At 48.6% G+C, this 26,621-nt stretch overlaps 1 protein-coding gene across 4 annotated transcripts in view; it reads left to right on the top strand.

Moving 5' to 3' along the window:
• Positions 1-26,621, top strand: part of ZZEF1 (zinc finger ZZ-type and EF-hand domain containing 1) — a 101,117-nt gene that overhangs the window by 18,828 nt on the left and 55,668 nt on the right. For 2 of the 4 annotated variants that reach the window (XM_042917010.1, XM_042917008.1), the window contains exons 3-18: positions 1,233-1,427; positions 2,902-3,073; positions 3,914-4,113; positions 5,488-5,698; positions 10,029-10,145; positions 11,010-11,188; positions 12,877-12,975; positions 13,655-13,746; positions 14,351-14,499; positions 18,465-18,576; positions 19,553-19,768; positions 20,760-20,860; positions 21,562-21,731; positions 22,256-22,389; positions 25,009-25,076; positions 25,925-26,039. In XM_042917010.1, coding sequence (XP_042772944.1) covers positions 1,233-1,427; positions 2,902-3,073; positions 3,914-4,113; positions 5,488-5,698; positions 10,029-10,145; positions 11,010-11,188; positions 12,877-12,975; positions 13,655-13,746; positions 14,351-14,499; positions 18,465-18,576; positions 19,553-19,768; positions 20,760-20,860; positions 21,562-21,731; positions 22,256-22,389; positions 25,009-25,076; positions 25,925-26,039 — 2,330 coding nt within the window. Of the gene's footprint in view, positions 1-1,232; positions 1,428-2,901; positions 3,074-3,913; positions 4,114-5,487; positions 5,699-10,028; positions 10,146-11,009; positions 11,189-12,876; positions 12,976-13,654; positions 13,747-14,350; positions 14,500-18,464; positions 18,577-19,552; positions 19,769-20,759; positions 20,861-21,561; positions 21,732-22,255; positions 22,390-25,005; positions 25,077-25,924; positions 26,040-26,621 lie in introns of all 4 variants that reach the window. The other 2 variants (XM_042917009.1, XM_042917007.1) reach the window with 1 other exon arrangement.

Here is a 26,621-nt window from a genome sequence, read left to right as displayed (position 1 = left end):
GGGGCAGGGAGCGAGGGAGACACAGAATCCGAAGCAGGTTCCAGGCTCTGAGCTGTCAGCACAGAACCTGACGTGGGACTCGAACCCGTGAACTGTAAGATCCTGACCTGAGCCAAAGTCGGGCGCTTAACCGACTGAGCCCCCCGGGTGCCCCTAACCTGTTTGTTTTACACTTAAATAATTTCTGCTAAGACTTTTGGGGTCTTGCGCTCGGTGCTGCGTACATGGAGTGTTCAGTTTGTGAAAGTTCATCAGTCAGTACACTTGTAACATAGGTACTTTTTGTCATGTCCAGTTATGATTCATTGGAAAGTAAAGAGAAAAATTTCCCCCAAACCCACGAGTGTATCTGAGCTCTGGGAAGAGGTGCCGTGTTTATCCTGTCTCCACTTATTACAGGGTTATGGGCACCTGTGTTCACTGTAGGTTATGCGGAGCCACGGGAGGATGTTAAACAGGGGTAGACGTTGTGTGTTTTGTGGGTTCATAAGATCGCTTGGCTTAATGCCAGACAGAGGACGGCTGGGAGAGCCGCTCAGGAAATGTGGGTGGGTCAGCATGAATGGGAGATTTTGAGGCCAGAGGGACGGACGGAGTGGGCAGAGTCCAGGGAGCTGCACTGGAGAGAGCACTGGAGTGGGGGCCAGAGCCTGCACGCCGTGAGATGCCACCGGGAATCGTGGTCAGGGTGGTGGCTGCACCGTCGTCGTCATGGTGTCCTGTAGTTTCGTATAAAAACAGTTACTCTTTTACTCACGGGGACGATAAACTTGATCCTGAGCCCACGTTCTGTATATACAACATGTTTAAGAACTTCTGGTTAGTGTTTCGGTGCTTATACCTTTTTAAAGTTTGGATTGAAACAAATAATCATTATTCAAAGTCTTCTAAAATTTTGTTAAACGGAAGGAATTTTTTTTTTTTTAATTTTATTTTTGAGTGATCTCTACACCCAACATGGGGCTCGAACTCACAATCCCGAGGTGAAGAGGCACGTGCTCCACCACCTGAGCCGGCCAGGCGTCCCACGAAATTAATTTTTAAGTTGAGATTACCACTGGTTCATTTCTTAAAAGTTGCTTAGATTTTTAAATGATCAAAACTTAGAGTATCAGTAAAGACCCATAATGGCTGCTTTTCACTCAGCCAGTCGAGGTAGGCCACCGGCGGGGGTGTGGGAACACTGTTGTGGCGCATTCCTGAATCACCCAAACTGGCTGTTGTCTGCCTAGGTTTTATAGACATATTTTCAGAGTCCAAGGAGGGCCTGGGTGTTCACGCGTCCCTGATCCTGCGTTTCCTGCATCGCAACCGGCTCTCCGGCATGGCCGTCCCCTGCCCCATGTTGGACCACTGCAATAACATGTGCTCCATGAGGGTTTCGGTTCTGAAGGAGTCCCTGGACCAGCTGGTACAGAAGGAGAAGGGTACGTGCACGTGTGTGGTGGGGGCTGTGGGACCGCGTTCTGTCGTCGTTTCTTCCAGATGCGCCGTGAGCAGACCCTCCTCCCCGCCTTCTCTTCCGAAAACTAGAACAGCAGCCAGTCTGTGGCATAAGAATGTGGTCTGCTGGCTTTCTCTGTCTCTCCCCTCCCTCCCTCCCTCCCTCCCTCCCTTCTGAGCACAACTGGCTTCTCATTCATGTCTCTGTTCAGATGTGACCTCGGGGAAGGCTTTCCTCATTACCCCATCTAATTTAACGCCCCCCGACCCGTACCATTCCCCACCTTCTAGTCACCGTCACCTTTGTCGGTTTAATGGTCTAAGTGGCACTTACTACCTGAAGCTGCAGCATTATTATTTCTTTGCATTTTGTCTGCCTCATTTGTGTCATTATCCTTAACACTGGGCACTGTGCCTGCCACGTGGTAGATACTCTGTGCGTAGTCGTTGAATACATGAGGAAGGCCACCCCGGACTCCCTCCGTGACACCGGCAGTTTGACAGTGTGAACAGACCGGTCCGTGGAACATGATAGAGTCAGGAAGGAGACCCAAGCACGTGTGGGAATATGGTACCAGGTACAGTCAGCATTGCTTTGTACAAGGTAGAGAGGCGAATCGGTCAACAAGTGGGGTCAGGGCAACTGGCCAGCCATTTGGAGAAGTAAATAAAACTAGATTGTCATCCATTCCATTCACTGAAACAAATTTCAGGTAGATCAAACAGTTCAGCTGTAAAGAAACCGTAAAGTGCTAGAGGCAAGTAGTCCTACTCTGTACAAACGCTTGACATGGGACACCTTGCTAAGCAAGATGTGAAACTCAAACTACAAAAGAAGAGATGAATAAATTAGACTTTATGCAGATTTAAAGTTCTGTACAGCCGAAAATATAAGCAGAGTCGAAAGACGAATGATATTCAGGGAATAAAAATGTATTTTGTAACACATCGTGACAGACTTAATTTTTTACTGGCTCTGACCTTGGGCGGTTACTTAACTCTCTGAGCCTTAGATTCCTCATTGCTAAACTGAATTAGAACATAGACAATGTATAGAAAAGTGGCTCACAGCGAACACTCAGTAAACATCACCTGTTTGTGTGTGTGCGCACGTGTGTGTGTGTGCATGTGCGTGTGTGCGGGCACGTCATATAGCATACAAACTGGTAAGAAGAATTGTGCCCCACAGAAAATAGTTGAGGGGAGGACCAGGCCTCACTCAGAAACACAAGTGGCTTACAAATGAGTGGGTTAAAAAATCTCACACACGATTAAGGAAACGTGAGTTCAGCCTGTAAGGTTCCATTTTCCGCCCTCAGCGTGGTTCTGCTCACGTCTCTGGGACGCTTATTTTTCGAGGACCAAGGTACCAAGCGTATTTGTGTTAGGTATTTCAGATGACCCTTTTTTCCCTTTGTGAAAGAGATGGCATGTGATGGAATCTGATTTTCCCTGCAGAGAGCCCTGGAGACCTAACTAGGAGCCCTGAGATGGATAAACTCAAGTCGGTGGCAAAGTGCTACGCTTACATAGAAACGTCCTCCAACCCCGCGGACATCGACAAGATGACAAATGGAGACACGGCGTCATACTGGCAGTCGGACGGCAGTGCCCGCTCACACTGGATCCGGTGGGTGGCGCCACACCAGCTGCTGGGCGACCCGCGTGCCCATCTCATCAGTGCCCTCAAAATTACCTTCCATGCCATAAGAAGCAAGTACGGGGGCTCCTGTAAGATGATGCCGCCGGGCTCTTCTGTCCGTAAACACGGATAATCCCTTTACTTGGAATTTTGGGGGAGAAAGTAGTATTTGACTAATATCTTGTGATACTGACTTCAGGTCTTTTTCGCTAGTTTCTCAGGAAAATTAATATCACAAGGGGCAAGTACTTAGATGCGATCTTACATTGTAAGATCCTCTCTGTGCATTTAATAAACCTGTATGCACCTATCTTGCTGCTGAGGAAGCGAGGGGATGGGATGAGCAGGAACCCGGGGGTGGAATTGACGACTGTCAGCTGGGACGCTTCTAGTTCTCAAGCTTCTCCTGTCTCTTCAGAGGATGGGCTCCTTCCAGTTGGTGGAATAGAAATAATCGTCTTGTTTTCTCATAGGGAGTATATGTGACCTTTAGCCGTCTAACTTACAGCCGAGGGAGTATACTCAGTTCTTTGGATGCAGTTTAGAATTTGTTTCTCAGGTAAAGCGATGTCTTTTAGGATGTTCGTATTGTACTTTCCTGCCTGTATTAGTAGCTTAAGAGGAAACGTAAGATTAATCTTGACCCGAAAGGAATTTTTGAGATGAGAGGTCATACGGACTTTGAAACTAATAGCGTTTCAAGTTGGTTGCTTTTAGGACAGTGAGTCTTTGGTGACATCACAGACAAGGTCTTGGAGATGGGACTTGTGAATGCTGCCGCTTCTGACCTGTGTAAACATTTGCAGTTTCTGCTCCCGTGTTTTCCAGCTTAAAAATGAAGCCAGATGTCGTGCTTAGACACTTGTCCATCGCAGTGGCTGCCACAGACCAGAGCTACATGCCGCAGCAGGTGACCGTGGCCGTGGGGAGGAGTGTCGGCGAGCTCCAGGATGTCCGCGACGTGCACATCCCCAGCAATGTCACCGGCTACGTGACGCTGCTGGAAAATGCCAACATCAGCCAGCTCTGTGAGTCAGCCAGGGTGCACCTTGCCCTTCTAATTAAGGGGTTTGGGGTGGAGGGAAGAAGGAGTATTTTTTAGCGGGAAGACTTCTAAAGTGGAGAAACCGTTAGATTCTCTCTGTAGGTTTGATTAGCTACTCGGGATGTGCATGAGAGTCACATTATTTCATCTATTTGGTGTTTTTAAAAGTTATAGAAGCCTTTTTTAAATTAGAAATATTCTTGTTTCCTTACTGTAAGACTACAAGATATAAGCAAAAATTACTCAAAATCCCACCACCCAGGGATAATCACTGTGAATGTGTTAGTGTGGAACCTTCCAGATCTTTTCTTGTGTGTGTGTGCATGCGCGCGTGTGTGTGCGTGTGTAAACGTGTGTACACATGCGCACACACACACCTTTTAAAAATAAAACATAGGGTTGTGGGTGCATATTTACAAAAATGGCGATACGCTTTCCACGCTGGTTTGTAATTCTTTAGCGCGTTGTCCTACCATGTGTTTTTGCACACCTTTATTTAGCGTTGTAAGAATTTGCCTTAGTTTTAACCAGCTCTTTATTCTTGGACATTTAGGTTGTTTCCGTTTTTATAATATTATAACCTTGCATCACACCTAGCATTTTGGAAATAATCACAATTCTGTGATTTCTTTCCAGGCTTTTTTCATTCAGGGAGCCGGAATGCTTCATGCTTTGTCTCATTTCTTCTAATGCTCTCCTGGGCCAAAAGAAGTGTTCTTACTTTGCTCAAAGGAACTGAGGCCTAGGGAGGTAGAGTCTTTGTGTCTTGCCCGTAGGCAGAGCGGTAGTTCAGCTCCTGGAGTAGACGCTTCCTGTCTCACTGTGCTGGGCTTTTCTCTAAGTTGTGTCCCTTTTAACTTCTCACCTCCTCCTCTCCAACCCAAATAAGAAATTGTGACACCTCTTAAAAGTGAGTCATGCCTGCGTCCCCTGTTTGGACTTGATTATCAGAAATAAATTCTCACAACTGCTGTGAGCAAGCTCCTGTTTTTAACTCAATCGAAATTTCAGAACCCTAGCTGTAGAAGTTTTCTTACCATGGATTTAGTCAGGATTTAAAAAATGATCTTTGTGTTAGTTTTCAAGACACGTAAATTTCTAAGAAACTTTGCAATGGAAAGATTTTAAGCCACCCTTAAATTTACGCATTATTCTTATGACTCCTTAATTTGGTTGATGCTTTTTTGACGAGTTTATTATATGCTAGCTGCGTTGTACACATTATTTCTGGTATCAGAGTTATTTCAGAATTTTCTTTTCAAAATGTGAATTGCTATTTTGCTTTTAGTTGGGAGCCTAGCATTTGCTGAACTGAAGAACTTAATCCAATACTGAATTTGTTGTTTGCGCTTGACAGATGTCCAGATTAACATAAAGCGTTGTCTTAGCGATGGATGTGACACTAGAATTCATGGTCTGAGGGCTGTTGGCTTTCAGAGAGTTAAGAAGTCTGGGGTCTCAGTGTCAGATGCTTCTGCAATCTGGTACTGGTCTCTGCTGACATCTCTGGTGACGGCGTCCATGGAGACGAACCCCGCCTTCGTCCAGACAGTGCTGCACAATACTCAGTAAGTCACCCCCTCTGCTTTCCAACCCTCCGCGGCCCCCGTCGTCCCCTCCCCCTGCAGAGCATGGCACTTAGCAGCCCTCAGTCACTGAGACTCAGCGTTTCCGCCTCGGGTGCCCCGGTGTTTCCTGTTGGTGCTGTCGGCTCCCGGCTGCTCTGCCCCTTGCCCGTCGGGGGCAGTTGGTCACGCTTATGTAGCGCTTGAGATCAGATAAGCTCCTTCAGGTGCTGTGTGTCATTTACCTCCTCGTACTGTGAAATGTACACGTAAAACTCCCCAGGTGACAGGTGAGGACCCCGTGGCGTTCCCCAGGGCCCATTGCCGGGCAGGGATGTGTCAGGTAGGGTCTAGGCCTCTGGACTCCAGGTTGAGGGCTCTTTTCGCTCCTGATGGAAATCTGTTCAAGGGTGCTAAATGAATTCAGTTTTAAATGTAGAGCACCTTTGAAAATTAAAATGGAAAAAGTAAAGGTAAGTTAAAATTGAATTAAAAGTTAAAATTAAACAATTAAAATTGAATCACATTTAAATTAAGAAAATTAAAAGTTAAAAAAAAAAACCTGTGAGGGCACAAAGTCCCAGCGGTAACATACAAGGCAGAAGGTAGTGAGTGACGTGCAGCCTTAGGAGCAGTGAAGTGTCAGAGGCCTGCGTTTAAGTTCAGTGACTGATAACAAGAGACTGTTGGTAGATGTCCTCTCGATGTCTTTTGAGATTGTTGGTTATTGCTGTTAAATAAAACTGCTCAGCCAGTAACACTGCGGGCAGTGCCAGATGTGAAGGGCAGCGTTTGGCCATACTCCTGTCTTGCTTCCTGTTTAAAGTTTTTTTTAGAAAAACGGTCCGTAACTTAGAGAAGGATTTCAAGTGCAATGCAAGGAACTTCTGTTTCCTTCTGAGGTGTTGGAGAGAAATTTGCAAACCTGGTGCCCCATTGTCCCTAATACGTTGGCGTGTATTTCCTGTGAATAAGGACACTGCGCTACAGCCATCAGGCCCAGGGGATTGACGGGCACTTACGGCACCGTCCTTTCGGGGCTTGTGAGTTGGCCCAGTAGTGTCCTGTGTGGCACAGTGATCCAGGCCAGAATCATACTTTATTTTGTTGCCACGTCTCTTCGGTCTCCGTCAGAGTGGACCAGTTCCTCAGTCTTCCCTTGACTGTACGGCTTTGACACGTTTGAAAATTACAGGTCAGTTATTTGCAAGAATGTCGTTTGGTTTTGGTTTATCTGATGTCTCACGATTAAGTGTAGGTGTTGTATCTTTAGCGGGAGCATCACAGAAGTGATGACGCGCTCTGGTTTCACCCCGTCAGCTGACACGCCACCTTAGGTTGTCCGGTTACTGGTGCTGTTCAGGTCAACATCGATCCCTGGATGGAAGGGTGGTCTCTTAGATTTTTCCATTGTAAAGGGACTTTTTTTTTTTTTTTTTTTCTGGTAATTAGTATTTTGTGAGGAGGTGCTCTGAGACCACATATCCCATTCCTCCTCTAACTTGGTATTGGTGTGGACGCGTGATTCTTAATGTTGTTCGCTGGGTTATAACTGATCACGGTGTTGATGTTTGGATTGGCCCAGGCTTGGCCTGTGGGAACTCCTTCAGTCTGGTTCATGGGTCCTTTGACATGTCTTCATTAACTTGGAACACTTCCTTACTTTCCAGAACAACAAAATACTCCAGGCCTGTCTTGAATGCTCTCTGCCTTAGTCCTGCAGTGAGCCATTTTTTCTGCAGAGTCGTCGTCCCTTTTAGCGGAGAATTTAGGAAGTGAACACGCAAGGGACGCCTGGGTGGCACAGTCAGTTAAGCGTCCGACTCTCGATCTCGGCTCAGGTTGTCATCTCACAGTTTGTGGGTTCATCTGTGCTGATGGTGTGGAGCCTTCTGGGGATTCTGTCTCCGCCCCTCCCCCACTTGTGTGCACGCACACACGCGCACATTCTCTCTCAAAATAAATGAATAAATGTAAAAAATTTTTAAAAAAGAGGGGCTCCTGGGTGGCTCAGTCGGTTGAGCGTCCGACTTCGACTCAGGTCATGATCTCGTGGTGTGTGGGTTCGAGCCCCGCGTCGGGCTCTGCGCTGACCGCTCGGAGCCTGGAGCCTGCTTCGGATTCTGCGTCTCCTTCTCTCTCTGCCCCTCCCCTGCTTGCACTCTGCACTCTGCCTCTCTCTAAAATAAATAAACGTTAAAAAAAAATTTTTAAAGGAAAGGAAGAAGAAAGAGAACGCACTGAACTCGTTGCAGGTGGGGTGTGACTTCTCTCCTCTGTCTCCGTGGGCCCCACTGGGAAATACGTGCTTGCACGGAAGTGACGTGCACGTGTGTGTCCATTGTGCCCATTTACACGCATGCTCATTTCTGTGAGCTCCCTCCCGTGCTCACTTCTGACCCCGTGTACAGACGACCCCGCCTCTGGTTGTCGCCCTCTGTTTGTGCTTCCCTTATCTGACGCTGAGAAACCTGCCGCGCGTCCTCCCACGTGACCGGGCTCCCGTCTCCTGCCCTCATCCGGACCCTGCCCTCACCCCACTCCCGCCCCAGCCTCTTTTGCAAGGCCACTGCTGTGACCGTCCCCATACGTGTGCCCTTCTTGTACCCCTCGGGTTTCCTTGCTCGGCACCGGGCCACCGTCTTTACCCTACTTGGTGTTTAATTCACACCCCCTGCCAGACCGTCCCGTTCTCACCCTGCTCAGTCCCCACTCCAGAACCCCATTGTGGGCCACCGTGGTGCCTGTCCTCCTGCCCAAGCACAGCCCTGCTTCAGGGACTAAATTTTCAGGAAAGAGAAGAAGGGCTTTCTACCTAACTTTTGTGAAGATAAGCCAAGTGGTTGACAAGTGGAGATGCATTTTGTTAAATTTAAATTCAAGTTAGTTAACGTAGTGTAGTTAACATAACCATGTAGTACTGGTTTCAGGAGCAGAACCCGGTGATTCATCACTTCCGTACGCCACCCAGGGCTCATGCCAGCGAGTGCCCGCCTGATGCCCATCACCCAGTAACCCCCCCGCCCCCGCCATCAACCCTCAGCTTGTTCTCTGCAGTTAAGAGTCTCTTACGGTTTGCCTTTCTCTCTACTTTTATTTTTCCTTTCCTTCCCCTGTGTTCATCTGTTTTCTTTCTTAAATACCACACAGGAGAGAAATCATGCGATATTTATCATTCTCTGACTTATTGCACTCAGCATAATACACTCTGGTTCCACCCATGTTGTTGCAAATGGCAAGGTTTCAAGGAATGGATATATTTAAAGCTTATGTTTCTAAGAAGCTGTAATTATTAATCTGCAATTACATTTCCACTCCTAATGTCTAAATGTCAGTGATCTAAAACTACTATAAAATTTTTTGGAAAAATCAATGAAAATCAATGAGGAAAAATAAAAAGTATCATGAAACCAAGCGTTTGCTTGTACCACATCCGCGTGTGTGACCTCGGTGGCCTCCTGCATTTGCAGCTCCGTGTAGAGAGAGGGCGAGAGCTGAGGGCACAGTGGGAGCTGACAGAATATTAGCTCTACCGTGCTGTCTCTGTTTTGAAACGTAGAAATAAAGTTGTTTCGGGGATTCTCATTACTGCTGCCGTAAGATGATGGTCAGTTGCAGAATCTTGAGTTATTTTTTGCACACCTTCAAGTTGCACACCTAGCACGATGGCTGGTGCAGAGTAGGACCCGGTAGTTTTGGGTTGTATCGGTTTGTTGGGTAACTACTAGTTTGGAGGAGATAAAGCTTCGGAGGGGTTTCAGAAAGATAAATGTTAGTGGAGACGAGAAAAGAGAAACACTGAAGCAGGCATGAAGGTAGAAAGGCTAGAATAGCATATTTTAGGAACACGGGCAAGAATAGAAACGGTGATGGGTGCTGGTACGTTTAGGAGAAAAGAAAATTCGTGGCACGTCTTTAGAAACCGTAGACCTTGGATCGGATGTATGAACTGAACCGTTTCCTGGGCCCCGAGCTGCTCTCCCTCCGGGGTCGGGTTTTCTACAAAGTCCGGGGTTTTTCTGGAGAGTACGTGTGTCTTTTGCCCGCTCTGCGTACAATGAGTACTTGATCCCAAAGAGTATGGAATGAGCCTTTGCAGAGGGCAAGGGAACTCTTGAAAGAAGAACTAAACAAGAAAGAAACCCCACGACAGGACCTGGCACCATGACTCCGGGGGAAGCAGGTGTCACACTGTGTGTCAGGCTCTCCGTAGGAACGCTGTTCGCTCGGGAGGGATCGGTCCAAACGAGCTTCTAGGCGTTCGGTTTTTGTTTCATGTTCGTGAACTAAGGTGTCCGCCTGGCGTGTTCTGACCTCCACCTCCCACTTTCAGGAAGGCGCTGCAGCACATGCCTCCACTTTCCCTCTCACCAGGATCCACAGATTTCTCGACTTTCCTGTCTCCCAACGTTCTTGAAGAAGTGGACAGCTTCCTCATAAGAATAACGAGGTAAAATCAGGGTTGACGAGGTGGGGCTTGTAGGGCGCAGAGGGCATCTGTGCTTGTTAAGTCTTCCTTTAAAACTTTTTTTATCTTTCATGGATTACCACTAAAAACGGCTCATAGTTCATGATTGAAGAAGAAATGACGCAGTCATTCACCCACGTCAACTCCATTATCTTGGGATGCTACCTGACCTTCGGAGGTGGGGGTGGGGTGGGGGGTTCTCTGCTGCAGCCAGAACCGGTGTCCCACCGTCCCTCTGCTTACGTGGTGGCCTTGGGCGGCATCCGCTTGCCTGCCTGTACAGCCGCTGGTCCACAGGCCTGGCCGAGGCCCCGTAGTAGCTTGTCGGAGGTCTTGCTTGCCCTGGCACACTCGCTCTCTTCGCTCTGTCCCTCTCAAAAATAAATAAATAAACATTTAACAGGAAGCAGTTTGTACGTGATGTGTTTAAAATGACCGAGAAGCATATGGTGCAATACGTCTAAAATACCCTGTTGGTGTCGGAGGACTGAGCTCCCAACCCGGTCCTCACCCAGTCGTCATTCTTAGAGCAGCGGCTTCTTGTAGGAGCTTCTTTATTTGTGGTTTATTTACTTATTGTTTGATTTGTTAAAGTTGATATTGTTAGTATTGTTTAATACTTACAGATTAAGGAGACAGAGGTGAGGCTTTAATTTCCTAGTCCTCTAGGTTGATTTAATTTTTCTTTAGGTTATCTTGAGGATTTTGAGAAAGTATTTCTGGTAAACATACAGAAAGCACACAATAGGTCGGTTTTACTTCTGGTGGTCAATTACGTGGGGTTTGGGCTACCTTGATGTTCTCACGTTTTTAGGAAGTGAAAAGTTTTTCGTTCTTTGCTCATAGCTGCTGTTCGACTCCAGAGGTGGAGCTGACCCTTCTGGCTTTTGCACTAGCAAGAGGAAGTGTCGCCAAAGTGCTGAACTCTCTCTGTGCCATCACTGACCACCTGGACACACGCTACGAAGCCTCGTCCCTCATCTCCTCCATGGCATCAGTCAGGCAGAACCTGCTCCTTAAATACGGTAAGTGACGCAGGCTCCCGGGATGGACAAGCCAGAAAACCACTGTTACCGAGGGGCGCCTGGGGGGCTCGGTCGGTTGAGTGTCTGACTCTTGATTTCTGCTCCGGTCTTGATCCCAGGGTCATAGGATCGACCTCTCCATCGATTCTTGGGATTCTCTCTCTCCGTCAATCTGTGCCCCTCTCTCCGTCTGCCCCTCTCACGCATGCTCTCTCTCTCTAAAATAAAACAACAATAGCAAAAAAAACCCCCATCATTAACGTGGGACTTCCTGGCATCTTATGTCCTCGGGTAGTTTGTGGATCAGGTCACTGTAGTTACACCGCCTGTGTAGACCAAGAGGGTTGGGGAGTTGGACTGTCTCCCCTGTGGAGGAGGAGAGAACCGGATCCTCGTCTTAGACGGCATCCCTCTGCCTCCCGTGAGCTCCACAGGCCTGCCACCGCTTTGCCCACCCGGGCCCGTCGTGACGCTGTCTGCCGACCCTTCTCAGTTGGGCTGTGAGGAACAACTTCTTTGCCATCCTGGCTTCTGGTGCTGAAGTTTCTGTCTGCAAAGTACAGTAGTGGATCCCGTCCCTGTAGTAATGGGCAAACCGTGCTGTTTCTGTCATGATCTTTGTACTTTTGCCTTAATACGACTTAATGATTTATTTTATGTTTAATTTTTAAAGGCAGACAATTAATGTGTTATAAATCCATTTTCCCCCCTAAATTTTAAAAGATAATTTTTTGGTTGGGTAGGGGGCCCATAGCAGGCACGGCTGCATGAGGGGGGGATATGTAGTGTCTGGGAAATACTCTCCAGGACGCTTTTCAATTCAGATGAGCAGTTGTTTAGGTAGGGAACGCTGGGTGGGGGCGTAAAACGTGAGGGGATGTTTATTATCGGCAGTGTTCTAGTTCTGGGTTGGAGTACAGGTTAGTGGGTTCTCACTACAGTATTATTTAAGTTTAAAAAAAAATTTTTTTTTTTTTTAACATTTATTTATTTTTGAGAGAGACAGAGACAGAATGCGAGTGTGTTGGGGCAGAGAGAAAGGGAGGCACGGAATCTGAAGCAGGCTCCAGGCTCCAAGCTGTCAGCACAGAGCCTGACACGGGGCTCAAACCCACAAGCTGTGAGATCGTGACCTGAGCTGAAGTCGGACGCTCAACCGACTGAGCCACCCAGGCGCCCCATCACTACAACATTATTAACAGAAGAGAAAAAGGAAAAGGTTTCAGGTCATCATAGCAAATGGTGATTTTTGTAATTTTTAAAACTTTCAAAATTTGCCCGCAGGTGTATTAAAGAAACAAAACCCCAAAGCGTAAGATATTATTTATGTATTTAAATGCAGTTACAACAAAATTAATTTTTGGCTCCAAAACACTATCTTAGAACTCCCTCTCCCAAGTATGTTGAACGTATGCTGTTACCCCGTCTTACAATATACTTTGTTTCTGAATAGTGGTGTTTTAGAGACCTCTTCGTGGAATCATGTAGGGACATAAAGCTGTACTTGGTCTCTTTCAGGAAAGCATAACTTTTGTCCAGCATCGCTTCTCTGCTTTTGTTTTTCAACAGGTACATTTTTAGTAGTGTGGTGTCCACAGACGCTCCATTTCCACTGATGTGTCTGCTAGTCTTTATTTTTTTCATAGTGCTGGGTTAAGGCTCTCGTTCTCTGTCTTGTCTTTGATCAGGTAAACCTCTCCAGTTGATCCTTCAGGCCTGTGATGTCAAAGGGAAGGAAGAGAAATCAGGGCCCGAAAACCTCCTCGTCGAGCCGTGGACGAGAGACGGTGAGTGGTAGGTGTGTCTGTGTTTTGTGAGTGGGAAGGGCTGCGGCCACGTGAGACCACGCGTGGGGCTCTGGGGTGCTCAGAACACGCAGGCTGCACACCGTGTTGGCCTCTGCTGGGTGGTGGTCCTTGAACCGTTTGTGTGCCTTCATTATCACGGCCCTGTAATCTGCTAAGGGCCAATCGCTTGTAACAATTTCAAAGTAGTTGAGAGCCTTGAGTTTTGAAAAGCAAGGGTTCGCCATCTTGGAATATAAAAAGTTAGCGTTTTTAAGTTTGGATTATGTTCCTATCGTGTCATCTTAAAGCAGTAAGAGACTCAGCAGATCGAGGCATATGGTGTTGCTGAGAACATAATTTGAGGGAAGGGTATTTCTTGGTGTGGCTCATCTGGCATCTGGAGCATCTGGAAGGAAGCCTCACTCCTTCCCTAGTGCTAACCCGGTAGGGGCTGACGTGCTCTTCACGTGGCGGTGGGCTCTCTTCCTCGTCCAGGGTGTTTGTGTCTTCCTCATCCGTCTTCTTGGCCAGCCAGTCCGTCATCCGCACACGCCCCTCTTGTGCTCGCCGCACTGCTTGGAACATTGCCTATTTGGTGAAGAAGGGGAACGTTCTGGAGGTTGTCAAGTGAGTGAACAAATGAGGCAGTCATCGTAACTTCAGTGTTTCCCTTTTGCAGGGTTTCTTACAGAGACTGGAAAAACCAGAGCAAGTACTATTTTTTCTACAGGAACTGAATCTGCCTTCCAAGTTACACAGATCAGAATTATGGTAATTCCCATGCTGCCTTCTTTAAGCAACGTTACTACTGTTTTAAAAATAGGGTTATGTAGGATGCCTGGGTGACTCAGTTGGCTAAGTGTCTGACTTCAGCTTGGGTCATAATCTTGCAGTTCATGGGTTTGAGCCCACGTCAGGCTCTGTGCTGATGGCTTGGAGCCTGGAGCCTGCTTCGGATTCTGTGTCTCTTTCTCTCTGCCCCTCCCCTCCTTGTGCCCTGTGTCTGTGTGTCTGTCTCTCTCTCAAAAATAAATAAACATTTACGAAAAGATAGAATTATGCTTCAGAGGTCTGTGACACTGGGTTTTCATCGATTATCTAATGATTACTCTGTGCCAGGCCTGTAGCCGAGGACAGGGACACAGAGATGAATAGACTGTTGTCTGGGAAGGTGTGAACATAAGGACTGAGAAAGAGAAAGAATCCTTTCTTAGGAAGCAGCTTTTTTTTACTCTTAACATATTCAAAAATATGTTTATATTTTGTTGGTTTGATTTTGCTTTAAGCTGTTTGAATTTCACCGTAGTTTTTGGAAACAAAGCAGCCACAGGACCTTAGCACCTTCAGCGTACTTCATCTGGATCTCTGTTTCCAGGTTCGACGTGGTGGCATTGGGGCCCAGTGCGGGTTGGTGTTTGCCTACAACTCATCTTCTGAGAAATTTCACGCAGAAGAACACTTCAAAAGGTTTGAAAAGTATGATAAATGGAAACTTCAGGAATTCAGGCAGTTTGTAAAAAGCAGGTAAGGAACAGAATAAAAATTTTTGTAGTTAATAAGACTGTATGCATTCTCCTATTGGTAAAATTCTCCTATGTGTTTATGTCTTCATAGATGAGGTGCCCCTAAGCCATCCTCAGTGGCCATGAGCATTCATTGCTTTCTAGCAGCATCTGAAGACATGTTTTAATTTGTTCGTAGACCCTAACCCATTCCTTCTGTGACCAGGTCGAGGCGTCTCCAGAATGGCTGGGTGCTGATACGTGTCTGGACTGTCTTCAGTCTCCCAGCCACCCGGAAGTTTACATGCCCCAGCCTCCCTCCTCCTAGTCATGCTTTTATTGGAGATGTTTTTAAGCACCCAGCTCTGCACTGGGCCTGATTCCGGGCGCCAAAGAGACACATTGAGCACGTTGGCACAGTCCCTGTTCTGTGGTGCTGTCCTTTCAGATGAGCAGCGTCAGTGTTGTCCGCACTGGGCAGGAGAGGAGGGATGGGGGTTCTGGGAGGGGTGACCCTGGAGGGAGTACCGTCAGCATTAAGAGCTAAGGATGACGTACAGGTGGTCAGCCGCTCGAAGGAATAGAAGGAGAGACCTTGAGCAGAGAGCAGAGCAGATTTGTGAACTCACAGGGGAAGCACGGAGGGGGTGGGGGCTTCAGGGTCCTGCAGGTGCCACAAGGACTTTGAGGTAGAGAGTGGCGGAACGTGGAACTGGAGGGCCAGGAAGGGGCCGAGTCTCTGAAGGTCTTTCTGTCTCTGGGTCAGGGCTTGGACTGTATCCTTTAAGCAAGGGAGGGCGGTCGGTGTAGTGTTGAGGAGTTTCAGAGAGAAGAACAGAGAGACTAGATGTGTGTTTTACCAGTACCGTTCTAGACCATGCTGTGTGTCGCATGGGCGGGGGAGAGCCAGCGTGGAGGCAGGGTGGGATGGGAGGAGGCAGCCGGCGGCATGGGTCACTTTGGCCAGAGCCCTGGCAGGGATGGAGAGGTGGCGACCCACCGAGAGACCGCCAGAAGGTCACTGAGTGTAGAGCAGAGGAGGGAGTATGGTGTGGGCGTCAGGGAGGCCTGGGATTTTGGCTTGGGCAGGTGGGGACATTGGGAGTGCCTTTCTCTCATAGAAAATATGCAGGAAAACAGGTCTGTGAGGAAGGTGGTGAGCTCCGTTTTGATCCTGTTGAATGTGAGGTTTAGGGACACCTTGAGGTACTTGACAACTAGTTGGGTAAGTGTGTCAGGAGTCTGGAAGAGGCGTATTGAAGCTACCGATAGATAGAGACAGTTAAATGATCATTTAAGTGAGTTAGATCGTTCTGGAAGAGTGTGTGGGCCAGGAAGTGAAGAAAGACCGTACAGACCGGCATGCTGAGAGGCACCAACATTTAAGAGGCAACGGAGAAAAAAGGAGCCCAAGAAACAGCCAGCGAGGCAGTAGGAAGGCCTTCGTGTGTCATCGTGAAGCCAGGGGGAGTGATGTGAAAGCAACTAGGGGGTGGGCAGCGGTGTCAGATGTGACCCAGGGTCAGTGGGATCAAGTCTGCGCGTGAACCTGCCAGATTTAGCCACAGGTCATTGGTGACCCTCGGGCCGCGTTGCCTCCCTCACTCCTAGTGGCAGGTTAGAGCTCACGGAGCCGAGCCCCAGACTTGCTGATCTTGCTGCAGCGCGTCTTGGGTGACAGGGCGCTAGAGCTCACGGAGGGCTCTAGCTGTGGTCCAGTAGTGAATGCTAAGTGTGCACGGTGTTCGGTGTGGATTCTGATCCGGTGGTTCTGGGCGGGGTCTGAGACTTTGACTTGTAGGAAGCTCTCAGGTGACTGACGCTCCCCACCCACGGACCACACTTGGGGTGTCCGGGATCTAGAATGACTCCCTCTCCCTGCTGTACTTCCTTTGGTGACATTCCAAGTGCCACCAAGACAAATGGTCATTCAGTCTCTAGAACACTCTTGAGGACGGAGAGCTCACGGCGCTTCAGTAGTTAGATTATATTCAGTTGAGATCCACATTCCGTGCCCTTAATTCCAGCCCTCCAAATATCCTTCACCCCTAAAGTCTCCCTCCCCACCACAAATGTATGCCTTTTTAAAAGATGCCCTTTTTTTTTTTAATGGTAACTAGAGATTACACTTGTTTTTAAGCAGCTCTCTCCCATTCTTGGGACATATTAAAAGAAGTTTTTCCCCTAAACCTGCTATTAAACAAGATCTTTCACATATAGGATTTTTTTTTTTTTTTTTTTTTTTTTTATAACTTAAATGTAGCCTAGTCACTACACCCTTACTGATTTTTAGCTTCCGGTTCCAGCCTGAACTACTCAGGAATCCTGCTTTGGCTAGCCTCTGTGTTACCAGTCTGTCTCCAGTTTGGAAATCAAAATGTTAATGTACATGCATCTGTCTTCTTCCCCCCTTTTTTTTTTATCTTTGTCTCTCTGGCCGGATGTGGATCAGTCAGCACGCCCAGAGTCCGCTGTCTGATTGCTGTGTGGTGCACTGAACGAGGTTGCTTCCCTTTGTGTCTGACACCCAGACAGCTGTCTCTCCATCTCAGAGATTTTCTTGATGGCTGCCACAGAGTGAATTAAAAAAATCCTCAAACACAATACTGATGAAACTCATTGAAGTGGTTTTGGGTTAAGACAGAATACCACCTGTCCCATTGGGTTTAGGGTTAACGAGGTCATGAAAGGTTTATGCTCAGAGGGGCTTAAGCTGGGACGTCTGGGTGGCTCGGTTAGTTAAGTGTCTGACTCTTGATTTTGGCTTAGGTCGTGATCTCATGGTTTGTTGGATTGAGCCCCTGTGTCGGGCTTTGTGCTGACAGTGCAGAGCCTGCTTGGGATTCTCTCTCTCCCTCTCCTCTCTCTCTTTCCTTCCCCACTCACGTGCACTCACTCTCTCTCAAAAAGGAATAAATAAACATTAAAAAAAAAAGAAAGTGGGGCACCTGGGTGGCTCAGTCGGTTGAGCGTCCAACTTCAGCTCAGGTCATGATCTCACGGTCTGTGGGTTTGAGCCCCTCGTCGGGCTCTGTGCTGACGGCTCGGAGCCTGGAGACTGCTTCGGATTCTGTGTCTCCCTCTCTCTCTCTGCCCCTCCCCCGCTCATGCTCTGTCTCTGTGTCAAAAATAAACAAACATTAAAAAAAATTTTTTTTTTAAAAAGAAAGTATCCTCTTGACTTATGTTAAGAAGAGAACACTTTTTGTGCCTGTTACAGAACCTACCCCGAGTCCTTAATCTCTTCCCCCTTCTTGCCATGAATGCCCACGTTCGCTTCTCACACAGAGCACTCCCGTGTTGCCAGCTTGCCGGCTGTATTACAGATTAACTAGTGGAAAGTTTTAGGAGTGTTACCTGAAAAAGACTGCCTTTTTCTCCTTTGGTTATTTAATTCCTGAAAAGGGAGTACGATTCAAATGTCTAGTTTTTAAAAAGAGGTGGCACAGAGTTGTGCGTCTTTAGCCTGAAATGCTTTCCTGGAAGGAACTTTTAAGGAACAGGAAGAAATGACAGAGGCTGAAGTTTTCCTTTTTCGGAGCTCCAGGGTCTGAAAGCTCCCAGGCTCTTACCCTTTGGTTGTTGAAAGGGAACTAAACCACAGGCTGGTCGTATGTATATGAGCCAGACCTCGGGAGAGAAAACCGAACCTCCCTCTCCTTTGGATCTTTCTAGAAGCACACAGTGGCTGTTGCATCTTTCCTTATTCCTGACCTGCTCATCTAAGACACCTTGGGTTTGTGTCTCATCCTTCACATGTGCCGGCTATCTAGAAAAGCAAACTTTCTCTTCAGTGCCCAGATTACGTTTGGAGGCTGAGGAGTGGGGAGGAAATCACCACCAGCCGCTTCACGTGCTTAGAGACGCAGGTGCTACACCCGCTCCCTGGTTGTCCCTTGACAGGTCGCACATGCAAGTTAATGCCACTCAGACCCTTGAGGAGCTTAGAAGTAGGACGGTGTTTTGTGATCACCCTTGTGCTTACAGGGCTGGCTGCTCCCCTGGTGACCTTGGAGAGGAAGACCCTGTTGGCTGGTTTGAGCTCGAAGAGGAATGGGACGAAGCAGACGTGAAGCTGCAACAGTGCAGAGTCGCCCAAGTAAGCAGTCGCGAGTCGTGGCCTTCGCACGCGTGCCCGCCCCCTCCTTTCACTGCGTGCGTGTTGACGGAGGGGTTGGCGCGTGCCCGCCCCCGAGCCAGCTGTGCCTGGGACCGATGGGCGACACTACGATGGTGGGACGTTCGGGGTCTGTGGCCAGAGGAACAGCGTCCCGCCCCGCCCCGCCCCGCCCCGCCTGGAGGTCACCAGGGAAGGCTTCCCAGGAGAGGCGGTGTGCCGCCAGGTGTGGAGAGCCGATCACGTCATCGCCTGGGGCCAGGCCGGCACGTGTGGGGAAGGGGCGCACAGCTGGGCGAGCGGAAGGTGTGCTGTGCCCGCGGTGCGGGAGACACGACGACTGTCCGCTTCGCTTTCTTAACTAAAGCTTCGTGTAAGTCTTAGCGAGAAGCTTCAGTGAGAGGAATGAGAACTGTCCGTAGGGCCTGTACGCGCTGGGTAGACATTTATGCATTTGAGTCGTGGAGTCTGGATGGCTCTTGGCAGAAGAGCTTCCACGGTAAGAGGCCGATGTTGCATAGGAGGTGAGCTTGCGGGTGGCTTTGGCTTTGCGCGGACAAGGCTGCATCCCGGGCCGTGGGTTGTCTGTGTTAGTTGGGGGCTTTGAGAGGATTCCTTAGGGCATTTGTTGTTGACTCTTGTCACCACATACCCGATCTCTCTTTCAAAATAACTGGGCCACAGAGCACACGTACTTCCCGGATTCATCCCGTCTTACCCTGTGTTTGCCCTGATGAGAGGGGGTCATGCCATTTCCCTTACTGTGATCCTTCCCCAAACCTGACTTGGTTCGGCACTCGTATTGTCTTTCTTCTGTTTCTGTGGATGTTGGACTTCTGTTTTGCGCCTTGTGCTAGGCAGAGTGGGACCTAGTAGGTTGTTAACGTCACCCCTTCCATTTGTGTTCCATGGAACACGCTGCTGAGTCCTTCCCCTTCAATCTGTCTTTCCTTTCTAGTATTTGATGGTGAAGTTCCTCTGCACCCGCCAGGAGTCGGCAGAGCGCTTGGGAGTGCAAGGCCTCAGCATCAGTGGGCATCTCCGGCCGGCGAGAACCGGGGCAGAGCAGCACGTCGTCTGCACCCGCTGCATAAAGGACACGGAGGACGGCGTCTGCGGGGCCACCCTGCTGCTCAGGACCCTTCAGTTCATTCAGCAGCTCGCCCATGACCTGGTAGAGCTTTCTCAGTTGTTAGATCTCATTCCTTTGGGAAAATCAATGGTGACATTGAGGGAAGTGAACGACCGGTGAAACCTGACCCTGCTGAAGCGTGCGGAGTGAGCGTGTGCGGCCGGCATTGTGCTGCCTGGATGACCCCGGAAGAGCCGGGGAGTGAGGTGCTGGGCGTTGGTGGTGGTAGACTAGGGAGACACGACAGCTTTATGGGGTTTACGTCCTCCTTAAGTCCTGGGAGAATTATTTCTGAAGTACAGGTGAATTCTGCTTATTCCCTAAAAGTACCAAAATGTCCAGATGTGAAATCATTTGCGTTTTCGATACTGACTTGTACGCTCACTAATAAAAACACAGAGACCGCTCACTCCAGGGAAGATTCTAGCCGCCACCCCCACAGAGGTGGTGACTTAGCTCAGGGATCGGCGGGAGCAGCCGCGTCCACTGTTGGCCTCCGTTCTGCCTCAGCACGTTTGGAGGCTGTACCTCAGTTTATCTGTGTTTGTTTGGTCTTTGTTTCTCAAGCTGTCCTGTCCCAGCAGGAAATAGCAAAGGAGAGGGGCTGCCTCGGAGCAGCGGGAGTGTTAGCGCACAGCTCCCCTTCGGGCCTACATGCAGGCAGGCGCGGGTCTGAAAGGGTGCTCCTGGGGAGGGCTCTTCACCACGTGGAGACTCACTTATGTTCGTGTGTGGCGTTTGTGGACCTGGACTCTGGTTGGGGGCCGGTGGGGGTGGGGCGTGTGCGCGTACATTACGCAGACGTGTACTTTCGTACACAGACGCGCACGCACATATGTATCGTAGAAAGTTTCACACCAAAAGTCATTGTTCACACACTTTTTAGTTATTAAGAGTGAGCATCAGTTACGTGGGAGTTTTACACATGTGAGCCACCTCCTTCTTCCAGATCAAGGAGGAAATGAGCCATTACGGTATTTCTCTAAATGAATTTCTCTATTTTATTTGTAACTTATTTTTTATAATTTTTTAGGTGCAGCAGAAGGAAAGTGGCTTAAAATACAAATCTTTTCTGGACTTCGCGGGTCTTGATTTGCAGATCTTCTGGAATTTTTACAGTAAATTAAAGCAAAAGTAGGTCAGAATTTGTTATAAGGTGATAATCATATAAACAAAACTGAAAACACTAAGTTTTGCATTCTAAATAGACCAGTTTTTCTTCCAAGATTTTTTGACTTCTCACAAGTTTATTTATTTATTTTTTGAACATTTGTTTATTTTTGGGAGACCACAAGCGGGGGAGGGGCGGGGGGGGGACACAAGATTCGAAGCAGGCTCTGGACTGTCAGCCTAGAGCCCGATGTGGGGCTTGAACTCATGAACCGTGAGATCATAACCTGAGCCAAAGTCGGACGCTTAACCAACTGAGCCACCCAGGCGCCCAACTTCTCGCTAGTTTATATTCTCACTTGAAATATTGGTTATTGTTAAAGATAACACCTCCTGTTTCTATAACATACTTTGGGCAGTGTTTCTGCACACATTTTGACATCAGACCCTTATTCCGGCCTGGCGGGGTGAGCAGCTAGAGTATTGTGGGAGAACCGTCACTGTGCAGGGGAAGACGTGGGCTCCCGAGTGCCCACTTGCCCCACAGGGGCTGTGTTTTCAGCTGCTACCTGGTACAGCATTGATTGTGTTCTGCCTCTCTTTCTCCCGCCGGCACTGTTTTTACTGTGCCCCATGGGTCTGGGGAGGCCTTTGGAGACAGCTGTTGGCTTTGGAGGGTAAAAACAACCTCCCGTTTTGCTCTCTGATACTCTGTCTCTCTGTAGTCCGAGGGAAGAATGCATCTGTGCCCAAACCCTGCTTCTGCGCCTCCTGCAGAGCTGTTTCTCCGTGCTGCGGAGCGACGGGCCGGCCGCCTCTCAGGACGCAAAGGCTCCCCGGCAGAGCCCTGCAGGGGCGGGGGCTGCCAAGGAGCTCCACACGCACTTGTGTGACGGTAGGGAGTGTGCTCGTCTTTAACGGGACCCTGTGCTGGCACAGCCTCCCACTATAGGAACAGGGTCCTGTGGTCATGCAGGCTCAGGAGAGGGATCACTGCTTTAGAAAAGGACAGTTTCCTCGGGTCCTGTGTTGAGCTCAGGATTTATTCTCTGGTCGGTGGTTTCCTCCTGGTTTCTGACGTATAGGGGTGTGACACTGAGAGTGATCACTGTCATACTGTTCAGTCTTTAGTGAAGACCCTGGCCTGAGGGAGAGTGATGATGACAAACTGAGGCTAAAACCCAGGTGGCCACGAGAAGTTACTTTTAAGGCTTTGCCGAGTTGTGTCTCAAAAGGACCCGGAGATAACGAAATAGAAACTGGTGCATGCAGTCTTTATTTGAGTTCTGCCTCGCCTGGGCAGAGGTGCTGAGCACACAGTGGGGAGCAGGGAGTTTACAGGCTGGTTAAAGCAGACGTACGTGTTGTGAGTGAACAGAGGGGACGTGTTAGAGCTGAGTCCTTGTTCATTTTCATCAGTGGTGGATAGGCTGGATGGAGACTCCGTGCCCATGGCAACGTTAAAGCAAGAAGTCAAGAACACCCTTCTTAATGGGGCTGCCATCTTCTTTCCCGATCGACAGACCCGACGGGACCACCTCTTTGCCATGATGGTGAGCATTCACTCAGACGTCGGGTGAAATGGGCTAGTCTTTGTTTCCTCTGAATGCCTCCCCGGTTTCAGTCTTCCAGGTGTGTGTTTAATACTCACTGTCTGCAGCGTTGTGTGTGGGACATGAGCGTCTAAGGACAGAGCTCCATCCTCAAGGTGGGGACGGCGGATAATTCCAGCCCTAGTGCCTGGCCTGTTGTGTTACAAAGAGGAAGGAGCCTAGTTCCTTCATCTTCCTGATTTGCTTACAACCAAGCATTCTTTTCAACAGTCTAACTTTTTATGATGGGAAAATCTGAAACAAGTACAGAACTAGACTAAATATAATACCTCCTACCCTGTATGTACCCATCACCTCGATTCATCAGTTGTAAACTCGGGCTAATCTTGTTTCCTTTGTGATCCGCCTTATCTGCTCTCCCTGCCCTTCCTCCAGTATTGTTTCAAAGGAAATCCCTGACCCATTCGTCAATACTTCAGCTTATATCTGTAATGAAATAGAATCTTCCCAGACCCCTTCTCCTTGTCACTCACACATTAGTAGTGGGGAGTGAAAAGTGCTTTTCATGTTGATAAAAGTTATGTTACCAAGTGGAATATCCTGTACAAAGATCCAGATTTTTAATTCTGAAGGCGGTATTTCTGTGTGGAAATGAGTATGAGTCATGAAAAAAAGACGTGAATGATGATGTGAGACAGAACAGAAATTTCTCTAAGCCACACCAAAGACCTCTAGGTCAGGAAACTCCAGGGTTTCCAGTATTCCAGAGATGGTTAAATACAGGGAGACATGAATAAAGACTGTGTAAGAAAGCAGAATTATAGGCCAATCTTATTGGAAACAAAGTTAGAAAAATCCTAGCAAAGTGTTAGTGAATCAGTCCAATAAAATATAAACAAAACCCTGACTGAGTTGGATTTACCCTAGGAATGGAAGGGTGGTTTAACGTTACAAAATTAATAAATGAAATCAGAGGAAAAAGTTATATCAGCAAGTACAGAAAACAGCTTTAAAAAAGGTTAAATTCTGATGATGATGAAAACGACAAAAGCGTTAGCAAACTCAAAACAGGAAGGAGCTCCCTCAGTCTGGGGGAGGGTGTATATCCCAAACCTTTCATACATAATAGGCTGAATGGTGGGTCACTGGAGGCATCCCTTTCAGAATGAGGAGCAGGACAAGGATGCTTACTGGTCACCGCTTCCCTGTGATGTCGCATTAGAGGGCCTGGCCAGTGTGGCAGGACAAGGGAAAGAAATTTTAAACTTTTTTTAGACATAGTAATTGGAAATTACTATGGTAATTTAGACATAGTAATTGGAAAGAATAAAACAAATAATTACCTACAGGTGATATGGTTATAGGTTATTTTTTACTGTCTGTGAGGACAAGCACCTGCTGGTAAAGTTACTGGTAGGAATTTAGTGGGGAAAACCAGATACAGAATTTCAGAAAGCATTTCTGAACGCAGCAGTGAATTAGCAGGTGTAGTGAGGTGCTCTGTGGGATGCAGGTTAAGACAGGAGGAACGGCAGAAGCATCACGTGTGGTCCCCGACACCAGAGGCCCGCCCTGCCACGAGGAAAAAGTGGCCGCATGTGCGTCACGTGTTTCGAGGAGACTCGTGTTGGGGCCAGGTGGTTGTGGAAGGTTTCAGAGGGGAGGAAGGGTCTTTGGTTGTTCGCAGCTCTCTGCAGAATTCGCACATCACCTGGAGGGTCCGCGTTCATGCCGAGTCGTAGCCTTTGACAGCAGCCGCCGGCCTGACCTGCTGGACTGTGGCGGGACCGTGTCCTGCTTGATTCCTAAAGGCCTTTGCCAGGCAGCTGTGCAATGATGGTTTTTGCTGGCTCGTGTCCCACACGTCAAAATAGAGGGCGTACGACCTCTTGAGTGACATTGCTGTCCGTTAGCAGAGGAGCTCTGTCACTTTGCCTCTGCCCGCCCCTTCTGACAGCACTGGCTGAGGGCTCTGTGTTCCCTCCTCATGCTCATGGATCGAACAGCGTCTCTTGTCTCTCCCACCCTCCTTTGCCCGGCTGCACCCTCCGTCTTAAATCCTCCGGAAATCCCCTTCAGTGCCTCACGTAATGGTAGACGCTGAGTACGTTCACGGAATGAAGAAAGTGCCCCTAAAGTAGCCCAGCAGCCCCAGCAGCAGATGTGATTCCTGGAACTGTCACTGTAGCCTGTCTGGCTTGTATAGAGAAAGCTTAGATCCTGGTAAAAACAAACAGAAGGTTCACAAGAGATGCACTGTGTCCCTGCCTTTCCTCTTACAGTGTTGTGCCCAGGGATGGAAAATGTATCTTCTTAAACATTTGTATCAAGATGTCCTGCAGGAGAGCTCGAAAATGTTAACTTTAGCAGTGGACAAAAGCCAACCTGCCGTCTTTCGTTTACGCAGGTGGTGTCGCTCCCGCCGAGCACCAGGCCACTCTCAGTTGGGTGCCGTGAAGTGTATGCCCCACACCTGCAAACCGTGGGCAGTGGCACTTCCTGGTGCTCCAGTCTCTGGAATGTTGTGGAACAGGTTCCCCGACTGTCCGCTCTCTGGTCTTCTAGATGAGGGTCTCTGGGCAGGTTGTCTGACTGTGCGCTCTCTTTTTTTTCTAGAAGAATGTCACCGAGCAAGAGCACAAGCAGTCTCTGCAGCTCACCTTCCGGTCACTGTGCACGTATTTTAGGTATGTTTGCAATTCCTTTCAGTTGTCTGATGTTCCAAACGTTTGCCATTTTCTTTAGCCGTCCCCTTACTCTGCTAAGCTGGGTTTCTAGAGTGACACACCACAGGTCACGGGAGGGACAAAAACAGTGGTGGGATGATAATCTTGTGAACAGCTTATTCCACGTCTCCGTCCTTGAGAGACTGTTTAGAACAGAACCCACTGAGGCTCTCTCTAAGCACTTTGGTTTCTAAGTGATTTTTGAAGACAGAAACAAGCCAAAGGAGTTTGGGGTCCTGTGGTCAAGTCTGAGAAGCCAGCAGCACGGAATGGTGGTTGAGCAAAGGAAGTGTGGGGAGGGCAGGACTTGGGCCTGGGCTGCGCTCCCGGAGGCGTGGGCTCTCGAAGGAGGGAGGGAGCTAATGGCCACAGCTCCTGCCTGCAAGTCAAGTCACGTCTGCTGTGGACGGAGAACGTGTGTTCAGATTCGAGTATCGGGTGGTGGAAGAATCTGGGAGGCCATGTGGGGACATTTGAAGACACGGATGTTTGGCTGTGGTTGTCCGGTTGGCCGTCGTGAGATTAGCTGTATTTCCTGCTGGTCATCAAGGTGATTTACGCATCAGATTTACTTCTCAGAATCTCTTCTAAGGACGTGAGAATTTTCGGGCCTGTGCTTCTTAAGGACGTGGGGATAGACCGTGCCACGGGCCCAGCTGGGACGGGGCCCTTTTTCTGACCCAGACTGCTCACGTCCCATAGAACTGACACTGAAATCTTGCTAGGTTTCTTTTTAGAAACTTGTAAGACAAATGCCTGAAAATGCCCTTTCTGAAACAAGGTGTCGTGACCGATTTGTGTCCTTTCAGTGATAAGGATCCAGGTGGCCTTCTGCTCTTGCCTGAGAAGGGTGACGTGGCCAGCATGAACAGCAGTGACGTGCTGGCGGTCATGAGCGTCCTCCTGTCCGTCGCTGCTCGAGAGGTAACTAGTGGCCGCTGTGCTTCCTTCCCCCGTGCCAGGAGGTGCCCGTGGTCCAGTGATCGTGGCGCCGCCTCCATCAGCCTCAGTCACAGTGTGCACGTAGCCTGTCCCTGTGGCCGTTATAGATGCGCACAAACGTTGGCCAGCCTGCCTTGGCTCCTGATCACCTGCCAGGGAGGGACCCCTGCCTATCCCCTGGTCGTCAGCAAGCAATACGTGTGGGGAAAAGTCGCTAAGACTTTCTCTGAGAAAGAGGAAGGGGTTTGGCGGTGTCCCCTCTGGTGTGCTTCCGAGAGCCCAGCGCTTCGTGTGAACCTGTGGTGTGGGTTCTGTGGAACTTTAGCTTTTTTTTTCCCCTTTAATTTAAGATTACTTAGCCAACTCATAGGCTAATTAAGTCTGAAAAAGTAGACTCTTTTTCCTCTGCTAATGATATTTTTAAACTTTCACTTTATTTTTTTTAACACAAAGGATTCTGTTTTTCAGGATGTAGTCTTTGTGTCCACTTGGTCAGCTTCACCTGGTGAATTTGATCAGAAATTTGGGTTTCTAGGCCCCACTGCAGGCTCCTGGTTCAGAGCC

This window comes from Panthera leo, chromosome E1, assembly GCF_018350215.1.
Source record: "Panthera leo isolate Ple1 chromosome E1, P.leo_Ple1_pat1.1, whole genome shotgun sequence".
Classification (NCBI taxonomy): domain Eukaryota; kingdom Metazoa; phylum Chordata; class Mammalia; order Carnivora; family Felidae; genus Panthera; species Panthera leo.
The sequence above is the reverse complement of the archived record's forward strand: the minus strand, read 5'-3'. Positions and strand labels throughout refer to the sequence as shown.